At 47.7% G+C, this 18,598-nt stretch overlaps 1 protein-coding gene across 3 annotated transcripts; it reads right to left on the bottom strand.

Annotated features, from left to right (window-relative positions):
• Positions 1-24: 24 nt before the first annotated feature.
• vps54 (VPS54 subunit of GARP complex) lies at positions 25-17,802 on the bottom strand. Of its 3 annotated transcripts, none has more exons than XM_086212378.1 (24): positions 17,648-17,802; positions 15,308-15,485; positions 14,844-15,085; positions 12,382-12,466; positions 11,943-11,977; positions 11,449-11,580; positions 10,497-10,882; positions 10,211-10,337; positions 9,462-9,491; positions 8,805-8,912; positions 8,201-8,256; positions 7,492-7,588; positions 7,063-7,382; positions 6,410-6,539; positions 5,629-5,810; positions 5,434-5,546; positions 4,260-4,323; positions 4,070-4,175; positions 3,731-3,818; positions 3,422-3,543; positions 3,194-3,274; positions 2,523-2,630; positions 2,251-2,345; positions 25-1,736 (listed from the first exon to the last, which is right to left on the bottom strand). In XM_086212378.1, exons 2-24 carry the CDS (start codon positions 15,453-15,455, stop codon positions 1,631-1,633), a joined length of 2,961 nt encoding a protein of 986 aa, XP_086068504.1. In that variant the 5' UTR covers positions 15,456-15,485; positions 17,648-17,802; the 3' UTR covers positions 25-1,630. The 3 variants fall into 3 exon arrangements, with proteins under 3 accessions (XP_086068504.1, XP_086068505.1, XP_086068506.1); XM_086212379.1 differs by lacking the exon at positions 17,648-17,802 and adding an exon at positions 16,029-16,392; XM_086212380.1 differs by lacking the exon at positions 9,462-9,491.
• Between the last annotated feature and the right edge of the window lie 796 nt (positions 17,803-18,598).

Raw genomic sequence — 18,598 nt, 5'->3', positions numbered from 1 at the left:
ACAACGCCCAGCGGCGCCAAGAACTCAGGAACATCAGCAGCTGCTCAACATCCTGCTTTATTCACATCAGGTTTGAAGGATTCAAGACAACTGAACCGAGTCTCAGACATGCAGCAGAACTCGTTCACACACGCACGCACGCACACACACAGTGGTATGGCAGGCACACTGCAGAGGAGCTCAGACGTAAACGTAGGCACTTCTGAAGCGAACAGTGATGATGAGTCTCCACTGGATCAGAACCGATTTGTCCCTCGAGCACAGAACCGTTGCTACTGCGTCCCCTGGCTTCAGATCTCAGTTCAGTTTACTTGGTATTTCAGAGGCTTTTTTTCCTTGATAGCAGAGGAAATAATTCAAATGAACACTTTTCCTGAGATAAAACAAAATGATAACATGTCCTGATACGGTCCTCAACATCATCATCGCCGCTGATCCGGCCCGTGACCGCCGACGCACCTCCTGCAGGTCAGCGTCAGCTGTGAACGCCATGTTGCCCAGCCTTCACCCGAGAGCGTGTGTGTAGTGCCATCAGAGTGAGACGTGTCGTCAGCCGATCATCAGTGTGGCTCCTGATTGACTTGATTGTATCAATAACTGACTCGTGAACTTCATTCATTTTTTAACGTTCAGAATTTCCATCAAGCAGACGGAGAAACGAAGGTGCGTCTGATTAAAGCTCAGGTCTGCTTTTAACATCTTTGCTTGCGTCCTTCATTTGACATGTGATGACCTCATTATTTAAAGTTCTCTGACCGCATTTGTAAAGGATCAACCAACATTATTTTAGAGAAGAGGAAGAAAAAATGGCCAGAGATCATCTTAAAGTCCTTGGTCTGCGGTGTCGGACTGAAGCGAACGACCAGTGCCGGAGGACTCGGATCAGAACATCTCTGATTTAAATCACATTGAACTAATCGAAGTCTGGTTTCTGCTCTGCTGCGTTCATGCAGGTTAAAATCAAGCGCAGTTGAGAGGAGACGGTCCAGGAGTGGAGTTCAGTTTGACTTCATGCTTCATGTCCTGCAGCTCCTACAGAAGTGGACGTGACGCCGAGTCGCTCGATTATTTAAGAAACTACGATTGAAGCGTTCATTTCCCCAAATCAGAGATTTACTTTGGTACCAGGATGTGACGCTTTCACAGTCTTGATTTTGATTTGTAATTTTCTGAGAATGAACTCTGACCAGTTTGTCAGGGTTCAAACAGTCTGCAAAGTAATCAAGTATAAAAAAGTAAGAATCCATGAGCAGGTCTGGAGGGACCAAGGATGAGGAAACCCTGAACCATCAACCAGAGACCAAAGGTCGGCTGCCGTGTGCGTCCGGCGCGCCAGGCTATGAACAGATAATTAATTTACCCACCACGTGGTAAAGGTTATCTACACCCAGTGCTCCCTGGACACCGCCTCAATAACTTACTAGTGTTTCTGTGAATTGCACAGTGACACGAGGAGGCCGCAGGTCACTTCAAGTCTTTCAGGAAGCGTGTCGCTGCGCTAATCCTAGTTTGTGTTTTTGGTCCCGCTGGACCTCCTCCGTCCTCCACTGGCTGCCTCGGCGCTAAGTTTGGCCCGCCATTGCCAGGTGGGTCACTGAAACGGTTGTGGACGCCCCCACGCCGTCCTCCATCACCTCTTCTGCTCCCAGATCTCAGCCATGTTCAGGTCCAGACGCTCCAGGTTCTTCAGCACCTGGACGTTCTCGGTGTAGAAGGCCACGTCCACCACCACCAACCTGCCGCCACAGTCACACGTTAACACGTTCATTCAGTCACAAGGACGTCTGAGGACATTCAGGCTGGAATGGATCGGATGTTTGTTGTAGTTAAGCAGAGGGAGGCAGCTGCCACTCAGAGCCCTGGAGGCGGATTTAACGTCCTCTCGGTGTAGTAAAATGTAAAGAGCACCTATAGTACCACAGTAGTACCTTCAGCACTCTTAACGTTAGTGATCGAGTTGGGATCTCTCACAGATACTTCAACTGTCAATCAATTCCATTCATCTCTCACTTCCTTCCCCAACTGTAATTCTGAGCTGTTCCCTGTTGAGGGATCAATAAAGTTTTATCAAAGACTGACAGGCCGTCGTTATACCTGAGTCGCAGCAGGTTTGGGTTGTTTCAGTTTTTGCTACTTTGTTTCTGGTTTTTGTTTGTTGACAGTAAAGTTCTCAAGGCGGGACATAAGTTCGTGATCTGAGTTTCTGCTCTGAGATGTGTTTGTCACGGGGTCAAAGGGCGTGAGAGTTACCCGTGCTGCGGTCCTCCGTCGTTGATCACCCCCAGGCGAGCCAGCTGCCTCTTCAGATGCATCTTGAAACTGGCATTGATCCTCAGAAACAACATCTGCACACATGACAAACGTCTGTGAGCGCCACCAGCTGTGATTGGACAACTGGTCACAGACGCTTAAAAGAAACCCGACTACGCCGCAGCGGCTTCAGTCACATGAGTTTATGAGTCACGTTGTCGTACGCTCGCGTGAACAAAGGGCAGCTGCCGGCTGAGGAGCGAGATCCTCACCTGCGTCTGTTCTTCTGGTAGAAGTTCATTGATGGCTTCATGCATCTTCGCCATCTGCTTGCAGACGTTCCTGAAACATGCCGACGGCATCGGAGCTTTCACTTCATACTGCACAAATGAGAAGACGACATGAAGCAGCTGAGCTCAATGGGACTCGAACCCACAACCCTGCTGGTGTCCACCACCCTGTGTGTGTGTGTGTGTGTGGGGGGGGGGGGGGGGGGCAATTACAGCAGCGGAATGAGAATTCTCAATTTAGAACGTCTGGTTCCCTCGTCTACAAGTCAGTGACCCTGGGGAACCCTGGAGATGCTAACTTTCACTGGACTACAAAACTACCACAGCTGTGATGCTAACTAATCAGTTCTCGCTATGAGGTTCCTTCTGAAGGCAAAGAGGAAGGCACTGGAGGGGTCTCTATCAAAAGTACAACAAAAGATGAAGTTTGAGGAAATCCTCAAGGAGCGCGGGATCATGGGAGTTGTTGTCTTCCTTGAGTTTGTGTCACATTATCATCCTCCTTGTAGCCTGTGTAGCTAACCTGCTGTAGTGCAAGTGAAACCTAACTCAGGAACCAAACAGGAGCCTGGTGTAGCATCAATGATGGGATTCTTTATCAGGTAAGCAGCAAAGCAGCACCAGCGGAACATGGCAGGTTCCCACGATCTCACCTTGGATAGAACCTTCTCAAACAGACTGTCCATGATGGCCACCAGTTTAGCGGAGATCTCAGCGATGTGATCGTTGTAGTCCTGCAACAATCAGCCACACAAACACTGAGAACGAAACCAGCAGCACTGAACGCCCAGTACAGCTGGTCAGGTGGAAACCAGTAAGGGCACTTCCCTCCCTCCTATAGCCCCTTCATTCAATGACCACAGCGTCCCTGAACCCGTTACCTTGGTGATGTGGTCGAAATGTCTGAGGACGCTGAACTGTTTGGGCAGCAGTTTGGTCTCAAAATGCGATCTGATGATGGGAATGTAGAGAACCACCAGCTGTAGGCAGCGGGAAGCTAAAGCTACACACACACACACACACACACACACACACACACACACACTAGCATCAGCCTACAGCTACAGATGTATTAGCACTTACAGTCTCCAAACCTGACAGGTGTGTATGGTAAGAGTGTGTGTAAGATTACCCAATATTCATCCCACAGTGGGGAAATGGCAATGGTGTGTGTATGTAGCTGGCTGTACCGAGGTTTTTCGTGGTGATGGTCTTGAGGCCCACTACTTGCAGTGCTCCGGCCCCCAGAACCAGCTGGCAGCTCCGAGAGTTGAAGTGCTGCAGAGAGAAACTGCGTTCAACGTTTTTTTGAGGACCTGCTGGTTGTCACGGCAACAAACAGATATGTTACTAACTGACTAAAGCGTCCTGAGGTTGAACGAGTGAAGCGTGAATACTGGGACCGATCCTGAGCTACGTCACACCAAGTGAACCAGGATTCATTCTCCTGTTCTAGCGAGGCTTACAACGCCTTAACAACCACAATCAGATTCAGGTCACATGGTCCAAAAGCATGTGGAGGTTCTGACCTTGAGGAGGTCGGACAGACGTGCCAACATATCGGTGGCGACGGCTGGGATGTCGCTGACACATTGACAGTACTCCAGGAAGATCCGGATCAGCAGCAGGACCGTCCTGAGGAAACGGGGCATTTTCAGATTTTTCATCTATTTAGCATGAAGATGTCCAGGTGCTGTCATGTGATTGCTAGCAAGTTACCCAACAACGGCGTATTTCTGTCCGTTAACCAGGAGAAACTCTGCGGGCTTCCTGTCATCTGGACCTGTAGATCAAGCACAAGAATGTCTCTCTCTCGTGATTATTTCAAATTATGTTTCACAACAAAGTAGCAACTGCAGCTGCACTTCTGTCTTCAGCCCCACGGCCATCTCAGGGTGAGAGGCGCTGTTCTCCAGGTTCCGACCCCGTAACTTAATTTAAAAAAACACATTCAGAGACACAACTCATCCACTGCTGAAGTCACATGTATGTGAGGTCACCTTTAAAGCGCTGAAACCTAAAAACAGACTCTTGTCCTCCAACAGTGTGGGAGGTCGTTTCCCTCCGTTCAGAGTACAATGGGATGAAGTATTTTTTTTACATCTGAATCAGACACGTAGCCGGAACTACTTTCATGACTGGGCGCAGTGATTTGACGCAGCACCTCCAAAGCTCCATTGGAACTTGGGTCAACAGAACCAAAGGTTTGTTGAGGACTAGAAGAGCGACTGCTGCTACTGATGATGAGGAGGAGGATTCCTGCTGGACACACCAGCATCCTGGACCTGAGCTAGCTGATGCTAACACTTCCCACCCACTACCAGCCATTGGGCTAAGCTAACTAACCTGGACCTGAGCTAGCTGATGCTAACACTTCCACCCACTACCAGCCATTGGGCTAAGCTAACTAACCTGGACCTGAGCTAGCTGATGCTAACACTTCCACCCACTACCAGCCATTGTGCTAAGCTAACTAACCTGGACCTGAGCTAGCTGATGCTAACACTTCCCACCCACTACCAGCCATTGTGCTAAGCTAACTAACCTGGACCTGAGCTAGCTGATGCTAACACTTCCCACCCACTACCAGCCATTGTGCTAAGCTAACTAACCTGGACCTGAGCTAGCTGATGCTAACACTTCCCACCCACTACCAGTCACGGTGCTAAGCTAAAAGTCAATGTGTGCCTCTAAATCTCTTGTCATTGATTTACTGAGATCGATTACGTTGTACAGTTGCATTTTGATGTTTGAGTTTGATCAAATTTTGGTCGAATGTGGAATGTTTCCTTATTTTTGGAGGTGAACATGCAGGAGGTCTCACTCTGACTCCGTATGTAGACGTTACTTCTGTGTCTTATGACTGTGGGCAGCATGTGAAGGTTTCAGGTACCTGGGGTTTTACGCTCTGGTAGTGTTATTCTGCCGTCAGCGATGGAGTTCACCAGATCCTGAAACTCAGCAGGAACTTCTGCCTGCTTCCAGCGCTCGTTATCCAGGAGAAGACTGCAGGGACACACGGGACAATTAAATATCAACATCATCACCTACCCTCATCGCCACCCCTCGTACTCCTGCTGCCAGGTACCTGAGTTTTGTCTTGCGCTCTTCATGGAAGCGGTGGACGAAACGGTTGGCTTGACTGTGCAGCGCCCCCCTCAGGGAGACGCTGCGCCTGCCACACAGCTCCTCTGTGTCCCGGACAAAACCCTCTACCGCTTGAGAGAGGCCGACGAACTCGGCCGAGCTCAGGCGCTCCAGGGAGCCGTCCTGTCAGAGACAACGAACCTTCACCAGCTGGACTTTGACCGAGACACAAGTTCCCTTTTTATTCGCTGACATATAAAAAAAGATTAAATCGAAAAACAGCTCTAAATAAAAGTTTTTTTTGTTTTTTTAGTGTTGATAGTTCTTTGTGCTACCCTATGTATTCAATCAGAGGAATTATTGAAAATGTTCAAATAATAACCAGCTTAAGTTTCCACCAATTACACTGCTGCCTCCTTTTGAATAGAGACGCTCTGTTCTGGTTCTGATTCAAGTCACAGAAACTCCTCTGATGGCTAAAACTGCTCAATCAGCAGGCATCAACTCATAACTTGGTTGTTTTGGTCTTTGTTTCCATGTTCATGTGGGCCAATGTGAAATCTCTTTTAAAACGCTCAGTCATTTGTTAGCATTAGCGTCCAAGTCTTCAAGTCTGATCAACACAGAACGCAGAATGGGTCTACGTTCACACATCCGACACGTAGCCTGGTTCACTCACGTATACTGTCGATTTTGAACCCGCTGGTATCAGATCAGAACCAGATCGGGAGGGACAGAGTGAAGAGTTCACCAGAGCTGGGAGGTCAGAGGTCATATCGTACCTTGGCTCTCGTTGTGAGTACTTTGACACAGCGGTCATGGCTGACGTCAGAGGCGTTGTACAGCAGCTCTTGGATGTTGTTGAGCATCCGGTTCAGCTCCAGGTCGGTGGGCATCATGTTCTCACCGGACCTGAAACAAAGCCCGTCACGGTTTAGCAACTGAGACGAGTCATCGACGGACGTCAGGGGTCTGTCGTCACCGGTCAGCTCGCATCTACGTCACAACTTCTGTTAAAACTGAAATCAGTCAAAGCTACGATACAAAAAATACGCGACACCTTCAGCTCCATCTTGTGTTGATTCTTTATGTGAATTAAGGTAAGACAGTCAGAGCCACTGCAGCAGGCTGCCGTCTCCCGGCGCCGTCTCAAGTTGAATTAGCGCTGAAACTACCGTTATTTTCACCTCCATTAATCTGCAGATTGTCCTTTAGTCTATAAATTCAAGGTAATGCTCATCACATGACGAGACCCCAACAAGTCGTGTTCAGAAAGCTGCTTTTGTCTCTCCAACAGTCCAACACACAACGACTTCATTTCTGCCATAAATGATGAACAATGAACTCAGCTGATCTTCAAGGAACCAGCAAATGATAATCAAAATAATCAGCGATTATTCTGGACTGAGAAGATGATAGAAGACAAGTGACCAACATGAAGCTCTGCTCTCTGCTGGCACACGCCTCCCTGGTCACCGAGGCCAGGTCGGGTTCTGCCCAGCCCAGCTGGGTCCTGGAGCTCGTGGCTGAGCTCAGGTCCTGGACTTGCTGCTGCTGCTGGGCCTCGTTCAGGGCGTCACTGATGAACAAGCCCTCATGTGTGAGGTAGGCCAGCTCCGCCTCCCCTTGCAGCTGCGGCAGGACATGTGACGGCTCCTGACCCGAAGCCTCTAACGCCGCCTCCTTGACCTGCTGGCTCTTCTGGTTGGAGTCCAGAACTTCTAGAACCACAACCCTGATCACGTTCAGCGTGGCCTGACAGAGAGCAAGGTGTCACCATTAACACTTGTCTGTTCAAACTGTTTTTCCAGTGGTGCGTCATGACAGCGGCGACGAGAGGAGAGCTCAGGAGGTTCTGACCCACCTTCATCCTCTGAAGGAAGAGAAGAAAACCCTCAAAGACATTTTTCAGCAGCTCGAACCACTGAGGGAAGGTCATCAGACGCATCTGGTCAGCCAACCTTCAGGAAGCACACACACCTTTAAATAAGAGCTCAGGACACATACAAGGATGAGCGCAGTGACACTGCGGTAGCTTCCTACAGCAGCAAAGGCCTCACTTGCCTTAAATAAATAAAATAATAAGTACAAATAAATTGGCTCATTTTCACCCTCATCATTCCTGAGTTTCAGTCTAAGTTTGCTGGGTTCCTAGTTTCTGCCTCGCTTGGATTATTAGAAGCGCTCAGTGACAAATTTGGTGGACCTTCAAGGGTTGCAGTCCGTGTGTGATTCTAACGTTTCCAACTCCAGCGCCTTGAATCCTCAACTCTGGAGGTTTGGTTTCAGTCTCTGTCAATAAGAGGAACTTCAACGTGTCACGAGGATCAGCATCTAACAGGTTCACAGGTGTGTACTTCACCATCCCTTCATTCCTCTACCTGGGATGACCGAATGTCAGAAACCGCCCACATGGAGCAGAGGGTGTTGTTCTTGACATTGCCATGAGGTGGCGCCAGACACTGAAATCAATGAGGGATTTTCTACCTTTCTAACCACAGTCGGATCATGACCATCATCACTATCACTACCATACCGATGGACTCATTTGAGTTCATTTGATGGTTACTTACTTCGTGACAACTTCGGTGTCGATTTCTTCAATGTGGAAAACACTTTCTGCTACACACTACAAACACAAACAAATCGGTTTCTCATCACCAAAACTTACAAATGTTTGAAAGATGCACACGTGTGCGGCTGCCATCAGATGACCATGATGACACGGCAGCCCGGAGAGAAAACGTGTCCAAGTGATAATAGAGTCATCTTCATTAATCAATCAATCAAAACAAAACCTGTTCAACATGCAAATCAACGTACAGGAGATTATATTCAGATTTCATCGTCCCACATCTACAGCGCGTAAAGTCAGATCAATCCCAGTGATCACATGAGCGTTTAGAGTTAAAAAAAACAAAAAACACGACCAGCAATGTTACCCAGATTTAAACTGCAGAAACACATCAGAATCAAAACATCAAGAAGTGATTTACAAAATCCAGGACCTGACACTTAACTGCTTGGGTTCAAAATCATGTCAATAGTTTTTAAAATCGTTTACATCCACAAACATGATTGAGGTGATACAACGATTCCAGGATGTTCCAGAGACACTCGAGCGGCTCGATGTTACCGTTATTGTTGCCACTGTGATTTGAGGGACGGTCGCGGTACCTGAGTGACAATGGCCTTCGCCGCCATGATCATCTCCTCACTGTAGATGTCCAGGAAGTCCAACTTCCTCTGCCTCAGGAGGCCGAAGACCAACGACTCCAGACGCTCCTACAACACACACACACACACACACACACACACACACACACACACACACACTTTAAGAACAACATCCCCAGGCAACAGTGTTCCAGGTTTGTTTACATCAAATCAAGACTTGTTCCCGAGATTAAGGACAAATATACAGCACCAGACCCAGGATCAGAACCTTCTAGTGTTCGGGCCAGAACTCAGAATAATAAACTGATAGAATCATAATCATCATTTATGAGTTATTACATATGAGAATTATGCATCTCAGTGATTAGAAGAGGGAAGACAAACGTCAACTACTGCTCAAGCCCAGAGATTATTCCCCCATCAATCAAACAGATTCAACACAGCAGCGCAAAATCGTTCCGTCAGCTGATTGGCTGAACAAACACCTGCTGAGCAGTTAACCCCGCCCACCTGGGACACCAAGCACAGTGAAACAAACGTGCAGAGAGATTGAGTTCCATAAAAAGATTTGCTGAATCACTGATCCACACTGAACCTGATTCACACAGCAGGTGTGTGTGTGTTCATGTGCGTGTGTGTGTGCATGGGGGGGCCCACCTTCAGTGAGACAGTGTTTGGATTGAGAACCTGTGATGAGCAGATTAAATACAGTTCACATCAATGTCAAGTTCAACCGTCAGTGTAAACGAACTCTTTCCACGAAATCAGGTTCTAACTGGCAGCTCCACTGAGCTGTCGTTTGACGGCTGAATGGCGGTCAGGAGGGTCCATTTGAGACCCATCAGGCTTTGTTTCTGTCTGAAACAGCAACCTGAGCTCCTGAGTCTAGATGTTTGTCTGCTCTCTCCTCATCATCACGCTACCCAGCGGCGGTACAGGTCTTCCTCTACTCTCCTCAGGACGTATAAAACAGCCTGATGAAAAAATCCCCACCAGCCAGGCTTCAATTCCAGATCTTATTCTTCACATCCACACAACCCTAGAACCTATGAAGCCCCAGAACACGGACCTCTGGGAACGCTCCAAGGAAGTTGGTGACCGTTTCCATATCATGTGACTCTTTCTCAGAATGTGACTACAATTAGGGTTCATTTAGCGGAGATAAGAATCCAGCCCTGCTAACCTTGGTTACCTTTGCTAACTTGCTGTTCCAGAGACAAGAAACCTGCTGAACAGTGACCCCACCGATGGAGCTGAACTTGGTGATTATATTTCTGTTTACTAATTTTTTGTAATTCATGCTTCATAGTGTTCATATAATTCATAATATTTCCAGATTGGATGAATAACAGAGGCGAGCAGAATAATAATATAATAATAATAATATGAGTGTTGTTGTTCCAGACCTTCTCCGGGACCTGTGGGTCGTCCTTCAGGCTGCGGTTCAGGTCACTGCGCGCGTACATGCTGAAGTCCTCCACCATCATCTTATCAATCAGCTTCTCCAGCTCACACAGCTGCGAGCCCAGATGTCTGCGGGACACACCACACCAACAGCTCACATCAGTCTGAAAGAAAACTCTGGATAACTCAAAACATCCAGGATGAACGATCGCGTTCGCGTCTTTGTGAGAACTGTCCTTAGGCCACGCGGTGACTTTGACTGAATTTACAGGAATTGTGTCAACCCACCTGAAGCTGTGGATGCCCTGCAGCTCCTGCTGCAGAACCTCCTTCGTGGTGGCGATGAGCTCCAGCGCGCCAACAAACTCGGAGGTGGAGAGCAGCAGCTGCACAGTGGGCTGCGTCTGGTGCACCGCCGCCATCAGCTTCAGCTTGTTGTGCAGCTTCACGCAGTTGTTGCGAGTCAGAGCGGTGCGGAGGGCTTGCAAGGGCCCCTGGCACATGACCCTGTCAATGGCAGTGGTCCGACCCCGCAGGACGGCCACAGCTCGCTGTGTCTCCTGCAGCCGGTCCTGCAGCTCGTGCTGGGAGGACATGGCGTGAAAAAATGCCTCCGAGCGCAGCGAGATCTGCCGGGCGATACTGACCTCCACCACGTCCAGGTAGTGACTCAGCTGGCGGGAGCAGAGAAGCTACTGATTAACACCTCATGAAAGCCTGTCCATCTGCCTGCTTCCTAAGCATCCAAAAAGATTCTGACATGTGGGTGTTGAAATGAGGCCTGACGGCAGGTGGAGTCAGGGCTTCCATACCTGAGCTCTGGTTGGTGAAATCTTTCCTCACTGATCCACTGATTACTGGCCTCATTTAGTGGCTGTGCAGATGTTTTTACATTCCTGTTTCACATAAAGTGCAACTTTTGATGTCATCAGACCTTTTACACGCTGTCGCGAGCCTTGTGTCTCCAGCCTGTCAAGGGTTTGCTTTCAGCTTCTTCTGCAATGTTTCAAGCAGTGGTGTGTGTGTGTGTGTGTGTGTGTGTGTGTGTGTGTGTGTGGAAAAGGAGCAAGTGAATGATAGGGTATGAGAGGTATCGCTATGAACAAATATTCAGGATTGATGTTTTTCCAAAAAAAAAAAAAAAAAGTATTTTTGGACCCTTGTACCTGAACTATGAGTACACAGCCACGCTTTGTGTGTGTGTGTGTGTGTGTGTGTGTGTGCTAACGTGTGTGTTCACCTTCTCTTGCAGCAGTTTGGAGGATGCCACATCTCTGCTGCTTTTCCCACCTGCGCTGTTGAAGTGCGACCATGGCAGGACGGCGTTGAAGGTGGCGGGGTCCTCCAGAGCAAACTCAGGCTTCATAAAGATCTAGAGGACAATGGAGCAAAACACAGGGTCACAGAGACGCCCAACACGCAGAGCTGAGCTAGTAAATATCAAGCTAGCTATGAGGCATCTACACATCACCCGATCAACCACACCTGATGAAGGCAGGTGCTCTGAACATTAGCATTAGCTGCTCTACCCCATGGAAAAGTTACTGGCAGAGAAGTTTTAAAACTACAATGAGACTCAGAGGTTGGGATGTGAGGAGTCCAGCTCAAAGTCTGGTGACAGAAACCAAGACAGCAGGAAGGAGAAGACTCGAAACAGTAGAGTTTAAACCAAAGAGGAGTCTTAAAAAAGCTGGTGTGCTGCCATCGTCCAGCTGAAGCACAGGAGCGTGTTACCTTGGGGACTTGTTCCAGCTCCGCTCTGGATTTTTCTGAAGGAGAGAAGAAAAATCTCCAGATGAGTGAGACAGTCGCTTGTGTTGGAGTGTATTTCACGATCTAAACATGGAAGCTGCTTTTATCGCTGACCAACAAGAAGGAGACGATACACATTTTAACATGGATGAGCAGATAAAACCGAGCATCAACAGCAACTCTGCTGTCCTGCGTCCGTCGAGTGCTGACGCTCCCGCACATCGAATGACCTTCATTTCCTCAGTGATGAATCAAACTGAGGGATGTAAACTGAAAAAGCTGCTGGTGTGTCAGGTGACGCTGGTCTGGTCACATGGTCCGACCCGAGGAGGCCGAGAGGGCGGGCAGGAACGCAGAGTTCGGCGGTGATCAGTGTTTTCACAAGTCGCCTTACAGGAGGAGGGACATCAATAATTCATACCGTGGTTTGTGGTGACACTGGAGACGGCGTCCACGTCGTCTTTGTTGGGACAGATCGTCTTACAGCGCTCGTGAACCCGCTCCCTCTGAAAGACAGGGACACCTGAACATAAAGTACTCCCCCACATCTACACCTACTTCTCCCCCACATCTACACCTAGTGCTCCCCCACATCTACACCTACTTCTCCCCCACATCTACACCTAGTGCTCCCCCACATCTACACCTAGTGCTCCCCCACATCTACACCTAGTGCTCCCCCACATCTACACCTACTTCTCCCCCACATCTACACCTAGTGCTCCCCCACATCTACACCTAGTGCTCCCCCACATCTACACCTAGTACTCCCCCACATCTACACCTAGTGCTCCCCCACATCTACACCTAGTGCTCCCCCACATCTACACCTAGTTCTCCCCCACATCTACACCTAGTGCTCCCCCACATCAACACCTAGTTCTCCCCCACATCTACACCTAGTGCTCCCCCACATCTACACCTAGTTCTCCCCCACATCTACACCTAGTACTCCCCCACATCTACACCTAGTGCTCCCGCACATCTAAACCTACTTCTCCCCCACATCTACACCTACTGCTCCCCCACATCTACACCTAGTGCTCCCCCACATCTACACCTACTTCTCCCCCACATCTACACCTAGTGCTCCCCCACATCTACACCTAGTGCTCCCCCACATCTACACCTACTTCTCCCCCACATCTACACCTAGTGCTCCCCCACATCTACACCTACTTCTCCCCCACATCTACACCTAGTACTCCCCCACATCTACACCTAGTGCTCCCCCACATCTACACCTAGTGCTCCCCCACATCTACACCTACTGCTCCCCCACATCTACACCTAGTGCTCCCCCACATCTACACCTACTTCTCCCCCACATCTACACCTACTTCTCCCCCACATCTACACCTAGTACTCCCCCACATCTACACCTAGTGCTCCCCCACATCTACACCTAGTGCTCCCCCACATCTACACCTAGTGCTCCCCCACATCTACACCTAGTTCTCCCCCACATCTACACCTAGTGCTCCCCCACATCTACACCTAGTACTCCCCCACATCTACACCTAGTGCTCCCCCACATCTACACCTAGTACTCCCCCACATCTACACCTAGTGCTCCCCCACATCTACACCTAGTACTCCCCGACATCAAAACGAAGTACTCTCAACATCTAGATGAAGTACTCTCCAGAAAACTACAGTTTAAAAATACATTTAATAAACCAGAATGACATCAGCGTACTTGAATATTAAAATTCTCTGAGACTGTGATAGTTGTGAAAACACTGGAAGCAGATTTTTCTGAATTATGTTTTGTAAAAAATAAAGTATTTATCAGGAGCCACGTGGACACAGACACCGATTCATCTGTGACTTATCGGTGCGGCCGAGTGTCAGAGATTCAAACCCTGTAATACGTCTGAAGGTCGCTGGACCTGTTGAGTCGAACGAGAACAATCAACAAGAGCGTTGCAGTCATGAGGAAGCAGCGGAGGAATGCGACACTGCTGTGCTTCTCATTGTTAGACTGAATGAGGGCATCGGTCCCAAGCACAAGCAGGAAGCATTTCATTTGTGAAAGACTAAAACGCCACCAGGAACAGAAAAAAGTCAAAGCGCCTCAGTGTGGAAGTGAAACCACAGAGAGATCAACAACACACGTCAAACCCACGTAGAACACAAAGCTGCTGAATGTTCAACTCTGATTCTCGATCAAGTTCAGGACCTCGGCAGGAGGAAGCAGAATAAGTATAATTAAAGTGCCATTTGGACCAGGATGCCTCTCGAGTGGAGATGAAGCACAAAGAAACCGGACGTTACTTTCGTGAAAAAATAACTCATGGCTTTGTCTTCAGGAAAGAAAACTCTGCACAGAGGCATTGTGTAAAAATAGCGGCCGCTAACTCAGTTTTACACATCAGAACAAAGATCAGACGAACGAGATGAAACACGAGTCACCTTGTTATCATTTTATCAGTTATTAAAAGAAGACAGCTCAGCATAGCTTGGTGGAATAAAGACGTAAAACAAATACACAAAATACAAGAAAATAAGTCAGTGGGGGAGTTTATCACTTTGAAATCCATCAGACGGAGCGCTGAGTCACCAACACCCATCAGGCTTTTCTGTCTGTCTGTAAGACTAAAATGAGGGTCCAAATGACCCCACGCATACATGAGTGGAGGCCCAATTCAGTGGATGCTGACTATTGTATCGGGTTATCCACGAAGCTTTTAAAGGATTTAGAAAATGCCAGATATTTCCAGGCTGTAATAGAGAAAAAGGACCATTATGTGTTGGTTAAAGTTGATATTTTGGCAAAATACCAGAAATAAAAGGCAGTGCTGAGGGCGAAATACTGGGCTCGCCGACATGTTACGTTCCTCAGCATCACGGTGGCGGAGCAGCTGAGGGAGTGGAGGTTACCTGAGCCATCTCCTGAGCGTACGGCCCGAAGTGTTCCCTGGTGATGTTGGGGAGGTAGAACGAGGGCATCACCTCCGTCTCCGCGAAGTCCACACCCCATGTTTTAGTGAAAAAGTCGGACTCCCGTTTGGCGAGCCGCGGGTCATTTAGTGCAGCGGGGAGGTTGACCTTGGAGCTGTACACTGTCCACCTGTCGTGTTCCGCCACCACGGATGGGCCATCACAGAGGCCACGCCCCTCTCCTGGCATCAGCACAGACATCAGTTATTCAACAACTTCTCAGCTGTCAAGACGAGCAGTAAAATGATGACTGGCAGCAGGTGAATCGTTCGATTCAAACATTTGTTGCTTTTTCTCTCCATTTTATATCTTAGAGGACGTTAGATATCTTATCTTATTTTGTATTTCATTTAATGAACAACAATGGAAAACAAACTGATGGACTCGTCAATAGGTGTTCCCACCAGTGGGCTCCTTGGGGCAGACATCAGGTAGGGAGCGAAGGGGCCGGCAGCGAGGAGGCGAGAAGTCCCGCTCCTTGTGATGGATCCCATCTCGGCCTCCACCGCCACGGGAATGAAGCACTGGGGAAGAGCTGTGGCTGGAGGCCATGACATTGGGACTGTCCTCCCAGGAGGCTAGCTGAAGACACGCACGCACGCCAAAAATTAGATTTGTCTTTCATTGAAGTGCTCAAACAAAGGCAATATGACACAATCGCGATTTTAGCTGTTAAATTTTGTACCAATATGACTACATAAAAGTGAAGAAGTGTTTCTGAAACAAAAAAACCCACCCTTTATTCATAAATATAACACTGTCATAAATGACCATATAAATAAAGACGAATATAAAATAGTCAAGGTGAAGGCTTTAGAACACCCTCTGCTGGCCATTCACCACGTTACAGCAATGCCAACATTTTCTGCATTTTATGTCCCCAAAAAAGATTTTTAAGTATCGACACGTAAGAAAAATACACACGGATACGATGTGCGTGTGATGCAACGTGGGAAGAACGGCCGATGTATCAGTTGGCCGATCCTCATTCGTCTGGCCCCACCTCATAGTTTCCTTGTCATTTTTAAAGATTTTTGTGTAACCAGTGTTTGTGTTTGTGAAGGCAATGGAACCTCAACCAAAACATCCGTGCACATACGGATCCTACAGGGCAACATCACTTACGTCTGTGACTTATTGAGAATCGACTTCAAAATGGACAGCAAAGAATTATAGAGACTCTTCATCCCAACCAGGCATCACTGAGACCAACAGACTCCCGTCTGCTCCCGTCATCCCCATCGCTAACAGAGGGTTTGAGTCGCTGCAGCAAACAGAACCTGGTCTGAGTCATTCAGGCAGCAGATCCAGAACTGAACGCGTTTCTCTAATCCGTGTTTGAGTGCAGCAGGTTCAGAGCGGCGTAGTGACGATCTCAAAGTTCATCGGCAGTTGAATGTTTGCGCCACGTCTGCAGCACCTGAAGAACTCGTTCACAGTTCGCTCGGCTGACAAACAAGAATCTGAGTGGAACCATGATTCTCATTCAGAGTCTGATCAAGCAGCTTTGAGTCCATCCAGCTGCTTTAAATCAGCTCGCTGAGGGAAGTGACCGATGCTGGATCACGGGGATCTGAAACGCAGTGGCACTTTTATCACAACTTTAGCCCACATGATGTTGTTAAATTCATTAAAAGTCTCCTGACAAGGCACGGAAGCTCAGGGCTTCAGCTGTTTTACTATCAAGCTTAAATCATGGGGCTTCAGTGCGACTGAGCTGCCCAGCACGTGAAGAGTTCTTTCATGCTGACAGTTGGGTCTGACTGCTCCAGCAGTTTGTGTAGGACCGTCTGATGTTCACGCCACTGGCTGATGTGCGGCTCAGAGGAAACATCAATTACCACTGCTGTTCCAGCTGCTTTGGTTTCACATCAGTAACTTCCTCTCAGACAGCCAGACTGATCAAAGCTTCCAAACACACTGAGACTTTAAGGTAAAAATAGAAACAGCTGGCCGATTTAGTTTTTCAAGAAGTGAGCTGCTTTGGGAACTTTGATGCTGCACACTGAAATAAAACTTTGACCATCTCAAATCTAAATTTAGGCTTGCAGGTCCGTCTTCTTACAGCTGATAAAAACATGTTTCTTTCTGTGTTTTCATCACGATTTGTCCAACAAAATGAAAGAAACAGAAACGTAAATATTCCTTCCACTGAAACAACTAAAACGCTGACATCTAATTCATGTTCCCGCTTAGATTACATTGATATGAATGACAAAAAAACTCCACAACAAACCTAGAGCACCGGTAGAATGAGTTCAATGTAGCGACTCAACTGTTAAAAAGCACCAGTGATCAGGAGAGAAGCGCCATCGGACCAGTCTTTCACCCTTCGAGGGTCTGAATCACTCGTTATCTCACTAAACGTCAAGCGACTCGTGAACTCGACGGTTTTGTTTTTGTTGAGCAGGTTAGTGAATGACAGCAGCTGTGACCGGAGCTAGCAAGGTAGCATTATCTTAACTCAGGTGCATTCACCGCCTGCAGCTACACCCATCCACCCAACAGTCCGCATCTACTTGGAACAAAATAACAGAGCGTAACCCCTTGGAAAATCAATAGCACGAATGCTTAAGTTCCAGGCAGTAGCAGCCCTGGCCAAAGCTAATGCTAAGCTAATGTTATCAATAAGTCCAGCGGTGATTACACGTAGACTGCTGCTAACAGGTTAGCCGAGCAGTTAGCCACCACTGACAGGCGACAGGAAACAGAAATAAACACTGGGGACTCGGTCGCTTCCGTACCTGTCGTGTGAAACACAGCAGCCGTTGTTTCTACCTTTCACCATCGCAGAAGCACCGGAGAAACCGGGAGGGAAACAGCAGGACACACAGCGGAAGACACAACCGGTACACCGACCGTCATGCACCGCAGCAGGAGAGCGGCGGTGGCTTCTTCGGCGGGCTTCGTACACGAGGCTCTCTGCTGCCACCTGCTGGACACCGCACTTCTCTACGCCGGAGGACTGGCGTTTCCTCAGATGTCACCGAGTAAGACGTGAAAATATTGAATACAAATGAATACAAACCATGTCCAGTATTCCATAAATACACCTGGTCAAATATATTCCACTCCGAGGGAAAGTGGCTCAACCACATTTAAAAAAACCTTTGTATTAAGTATTAAAAAGCAAAACAACAAATGCAATTTGATTTAACCAATTATCACTTTTTTTCTTCCTGAGGAACACAACAGCAGCCAATCACGTTTAAAACAACAGCTGATGTCAAAGTTTCATGATTAAAAGTAATGAAAAACTTCATATTTGTCTTAAAAATGTAGTAAAAGGACAGTTAAAGGTTTCCAAATAAGCATCTTCTCTAGTACAAATACTCAAAAAATGTGTAAAAGCGCAGTACTAAAGTAGAAGTATTAAACGTTGCTGTCCACCACTGATTATTAATGATGAGAACATTTTCCTGAATGGAAATTAAAAATATCATTTGAGATTTTAATTCACATCAAAGACACAGGGAAATAGAGGTTACTGTATTAAATGTGAAATAAAGCATTATAACTTTAATAAAACCACCATGTTAGCATGGAAGGAAATGGGACGCGCCCTTCTAACAGCTCAGGATTTCTTTCTTCCATCTGTATATTTTTGCATCACATTTAAAAGAAGATTGGTAAAAGGATTTCAGACACGGAGAAACAAATGTAGTGAAGTAGAAAGTATAGCTATGGAAGTACTC

This window comes from Aulostomus chinensis, chromosome 8 (genome assembly GCF_037954235.1).
Source record: "Aulostomus chinensis isolate RoL2024-O1b breed Wild chromosome 8, RoL_Achi_v1.0, whole genome shotgun sequence".
Lineage (NCBI taxonomy): Eukaryota > Metazoa > Chordata > Actinopteri > Syngnathiformes > Aulostomidae > Aulostomus > Aulostomus chinensis.
The sequence above is the reverse complement of the archived record's forward strand: the minus strand, read 5'-3'. Positions and strand labels throughout refer to the sequence as shown.

What these genes read in the sequence shown, in the direction of transcription:
- vps54 (XM_086212378.1), bottom strand. Translation starts at nt 15,455, where the DNA reads ATGGCCTCCAGCCACAGCTCTTCCCCAGTGCTTCATTCCCGTGGCGGT. An exon ending in ACCCACAGGTCCCGGAGAAG is followed by an intron (nt 9,492 to 10,210) that starts GTCTGGAACAAC and finishes TGCTCATCACAG; the next exon opens with GTTCTCAATCCAAACACTGT. An exon ending in CATCACCACGAAAAACCTCG is followed by an intron (nt 3,544 to 3,730) that starts GTACAGCCAGCT and finishes GTGTGTGTGTAG; the next exon opens with CTTTAGCTTCCCGCTGCCTA.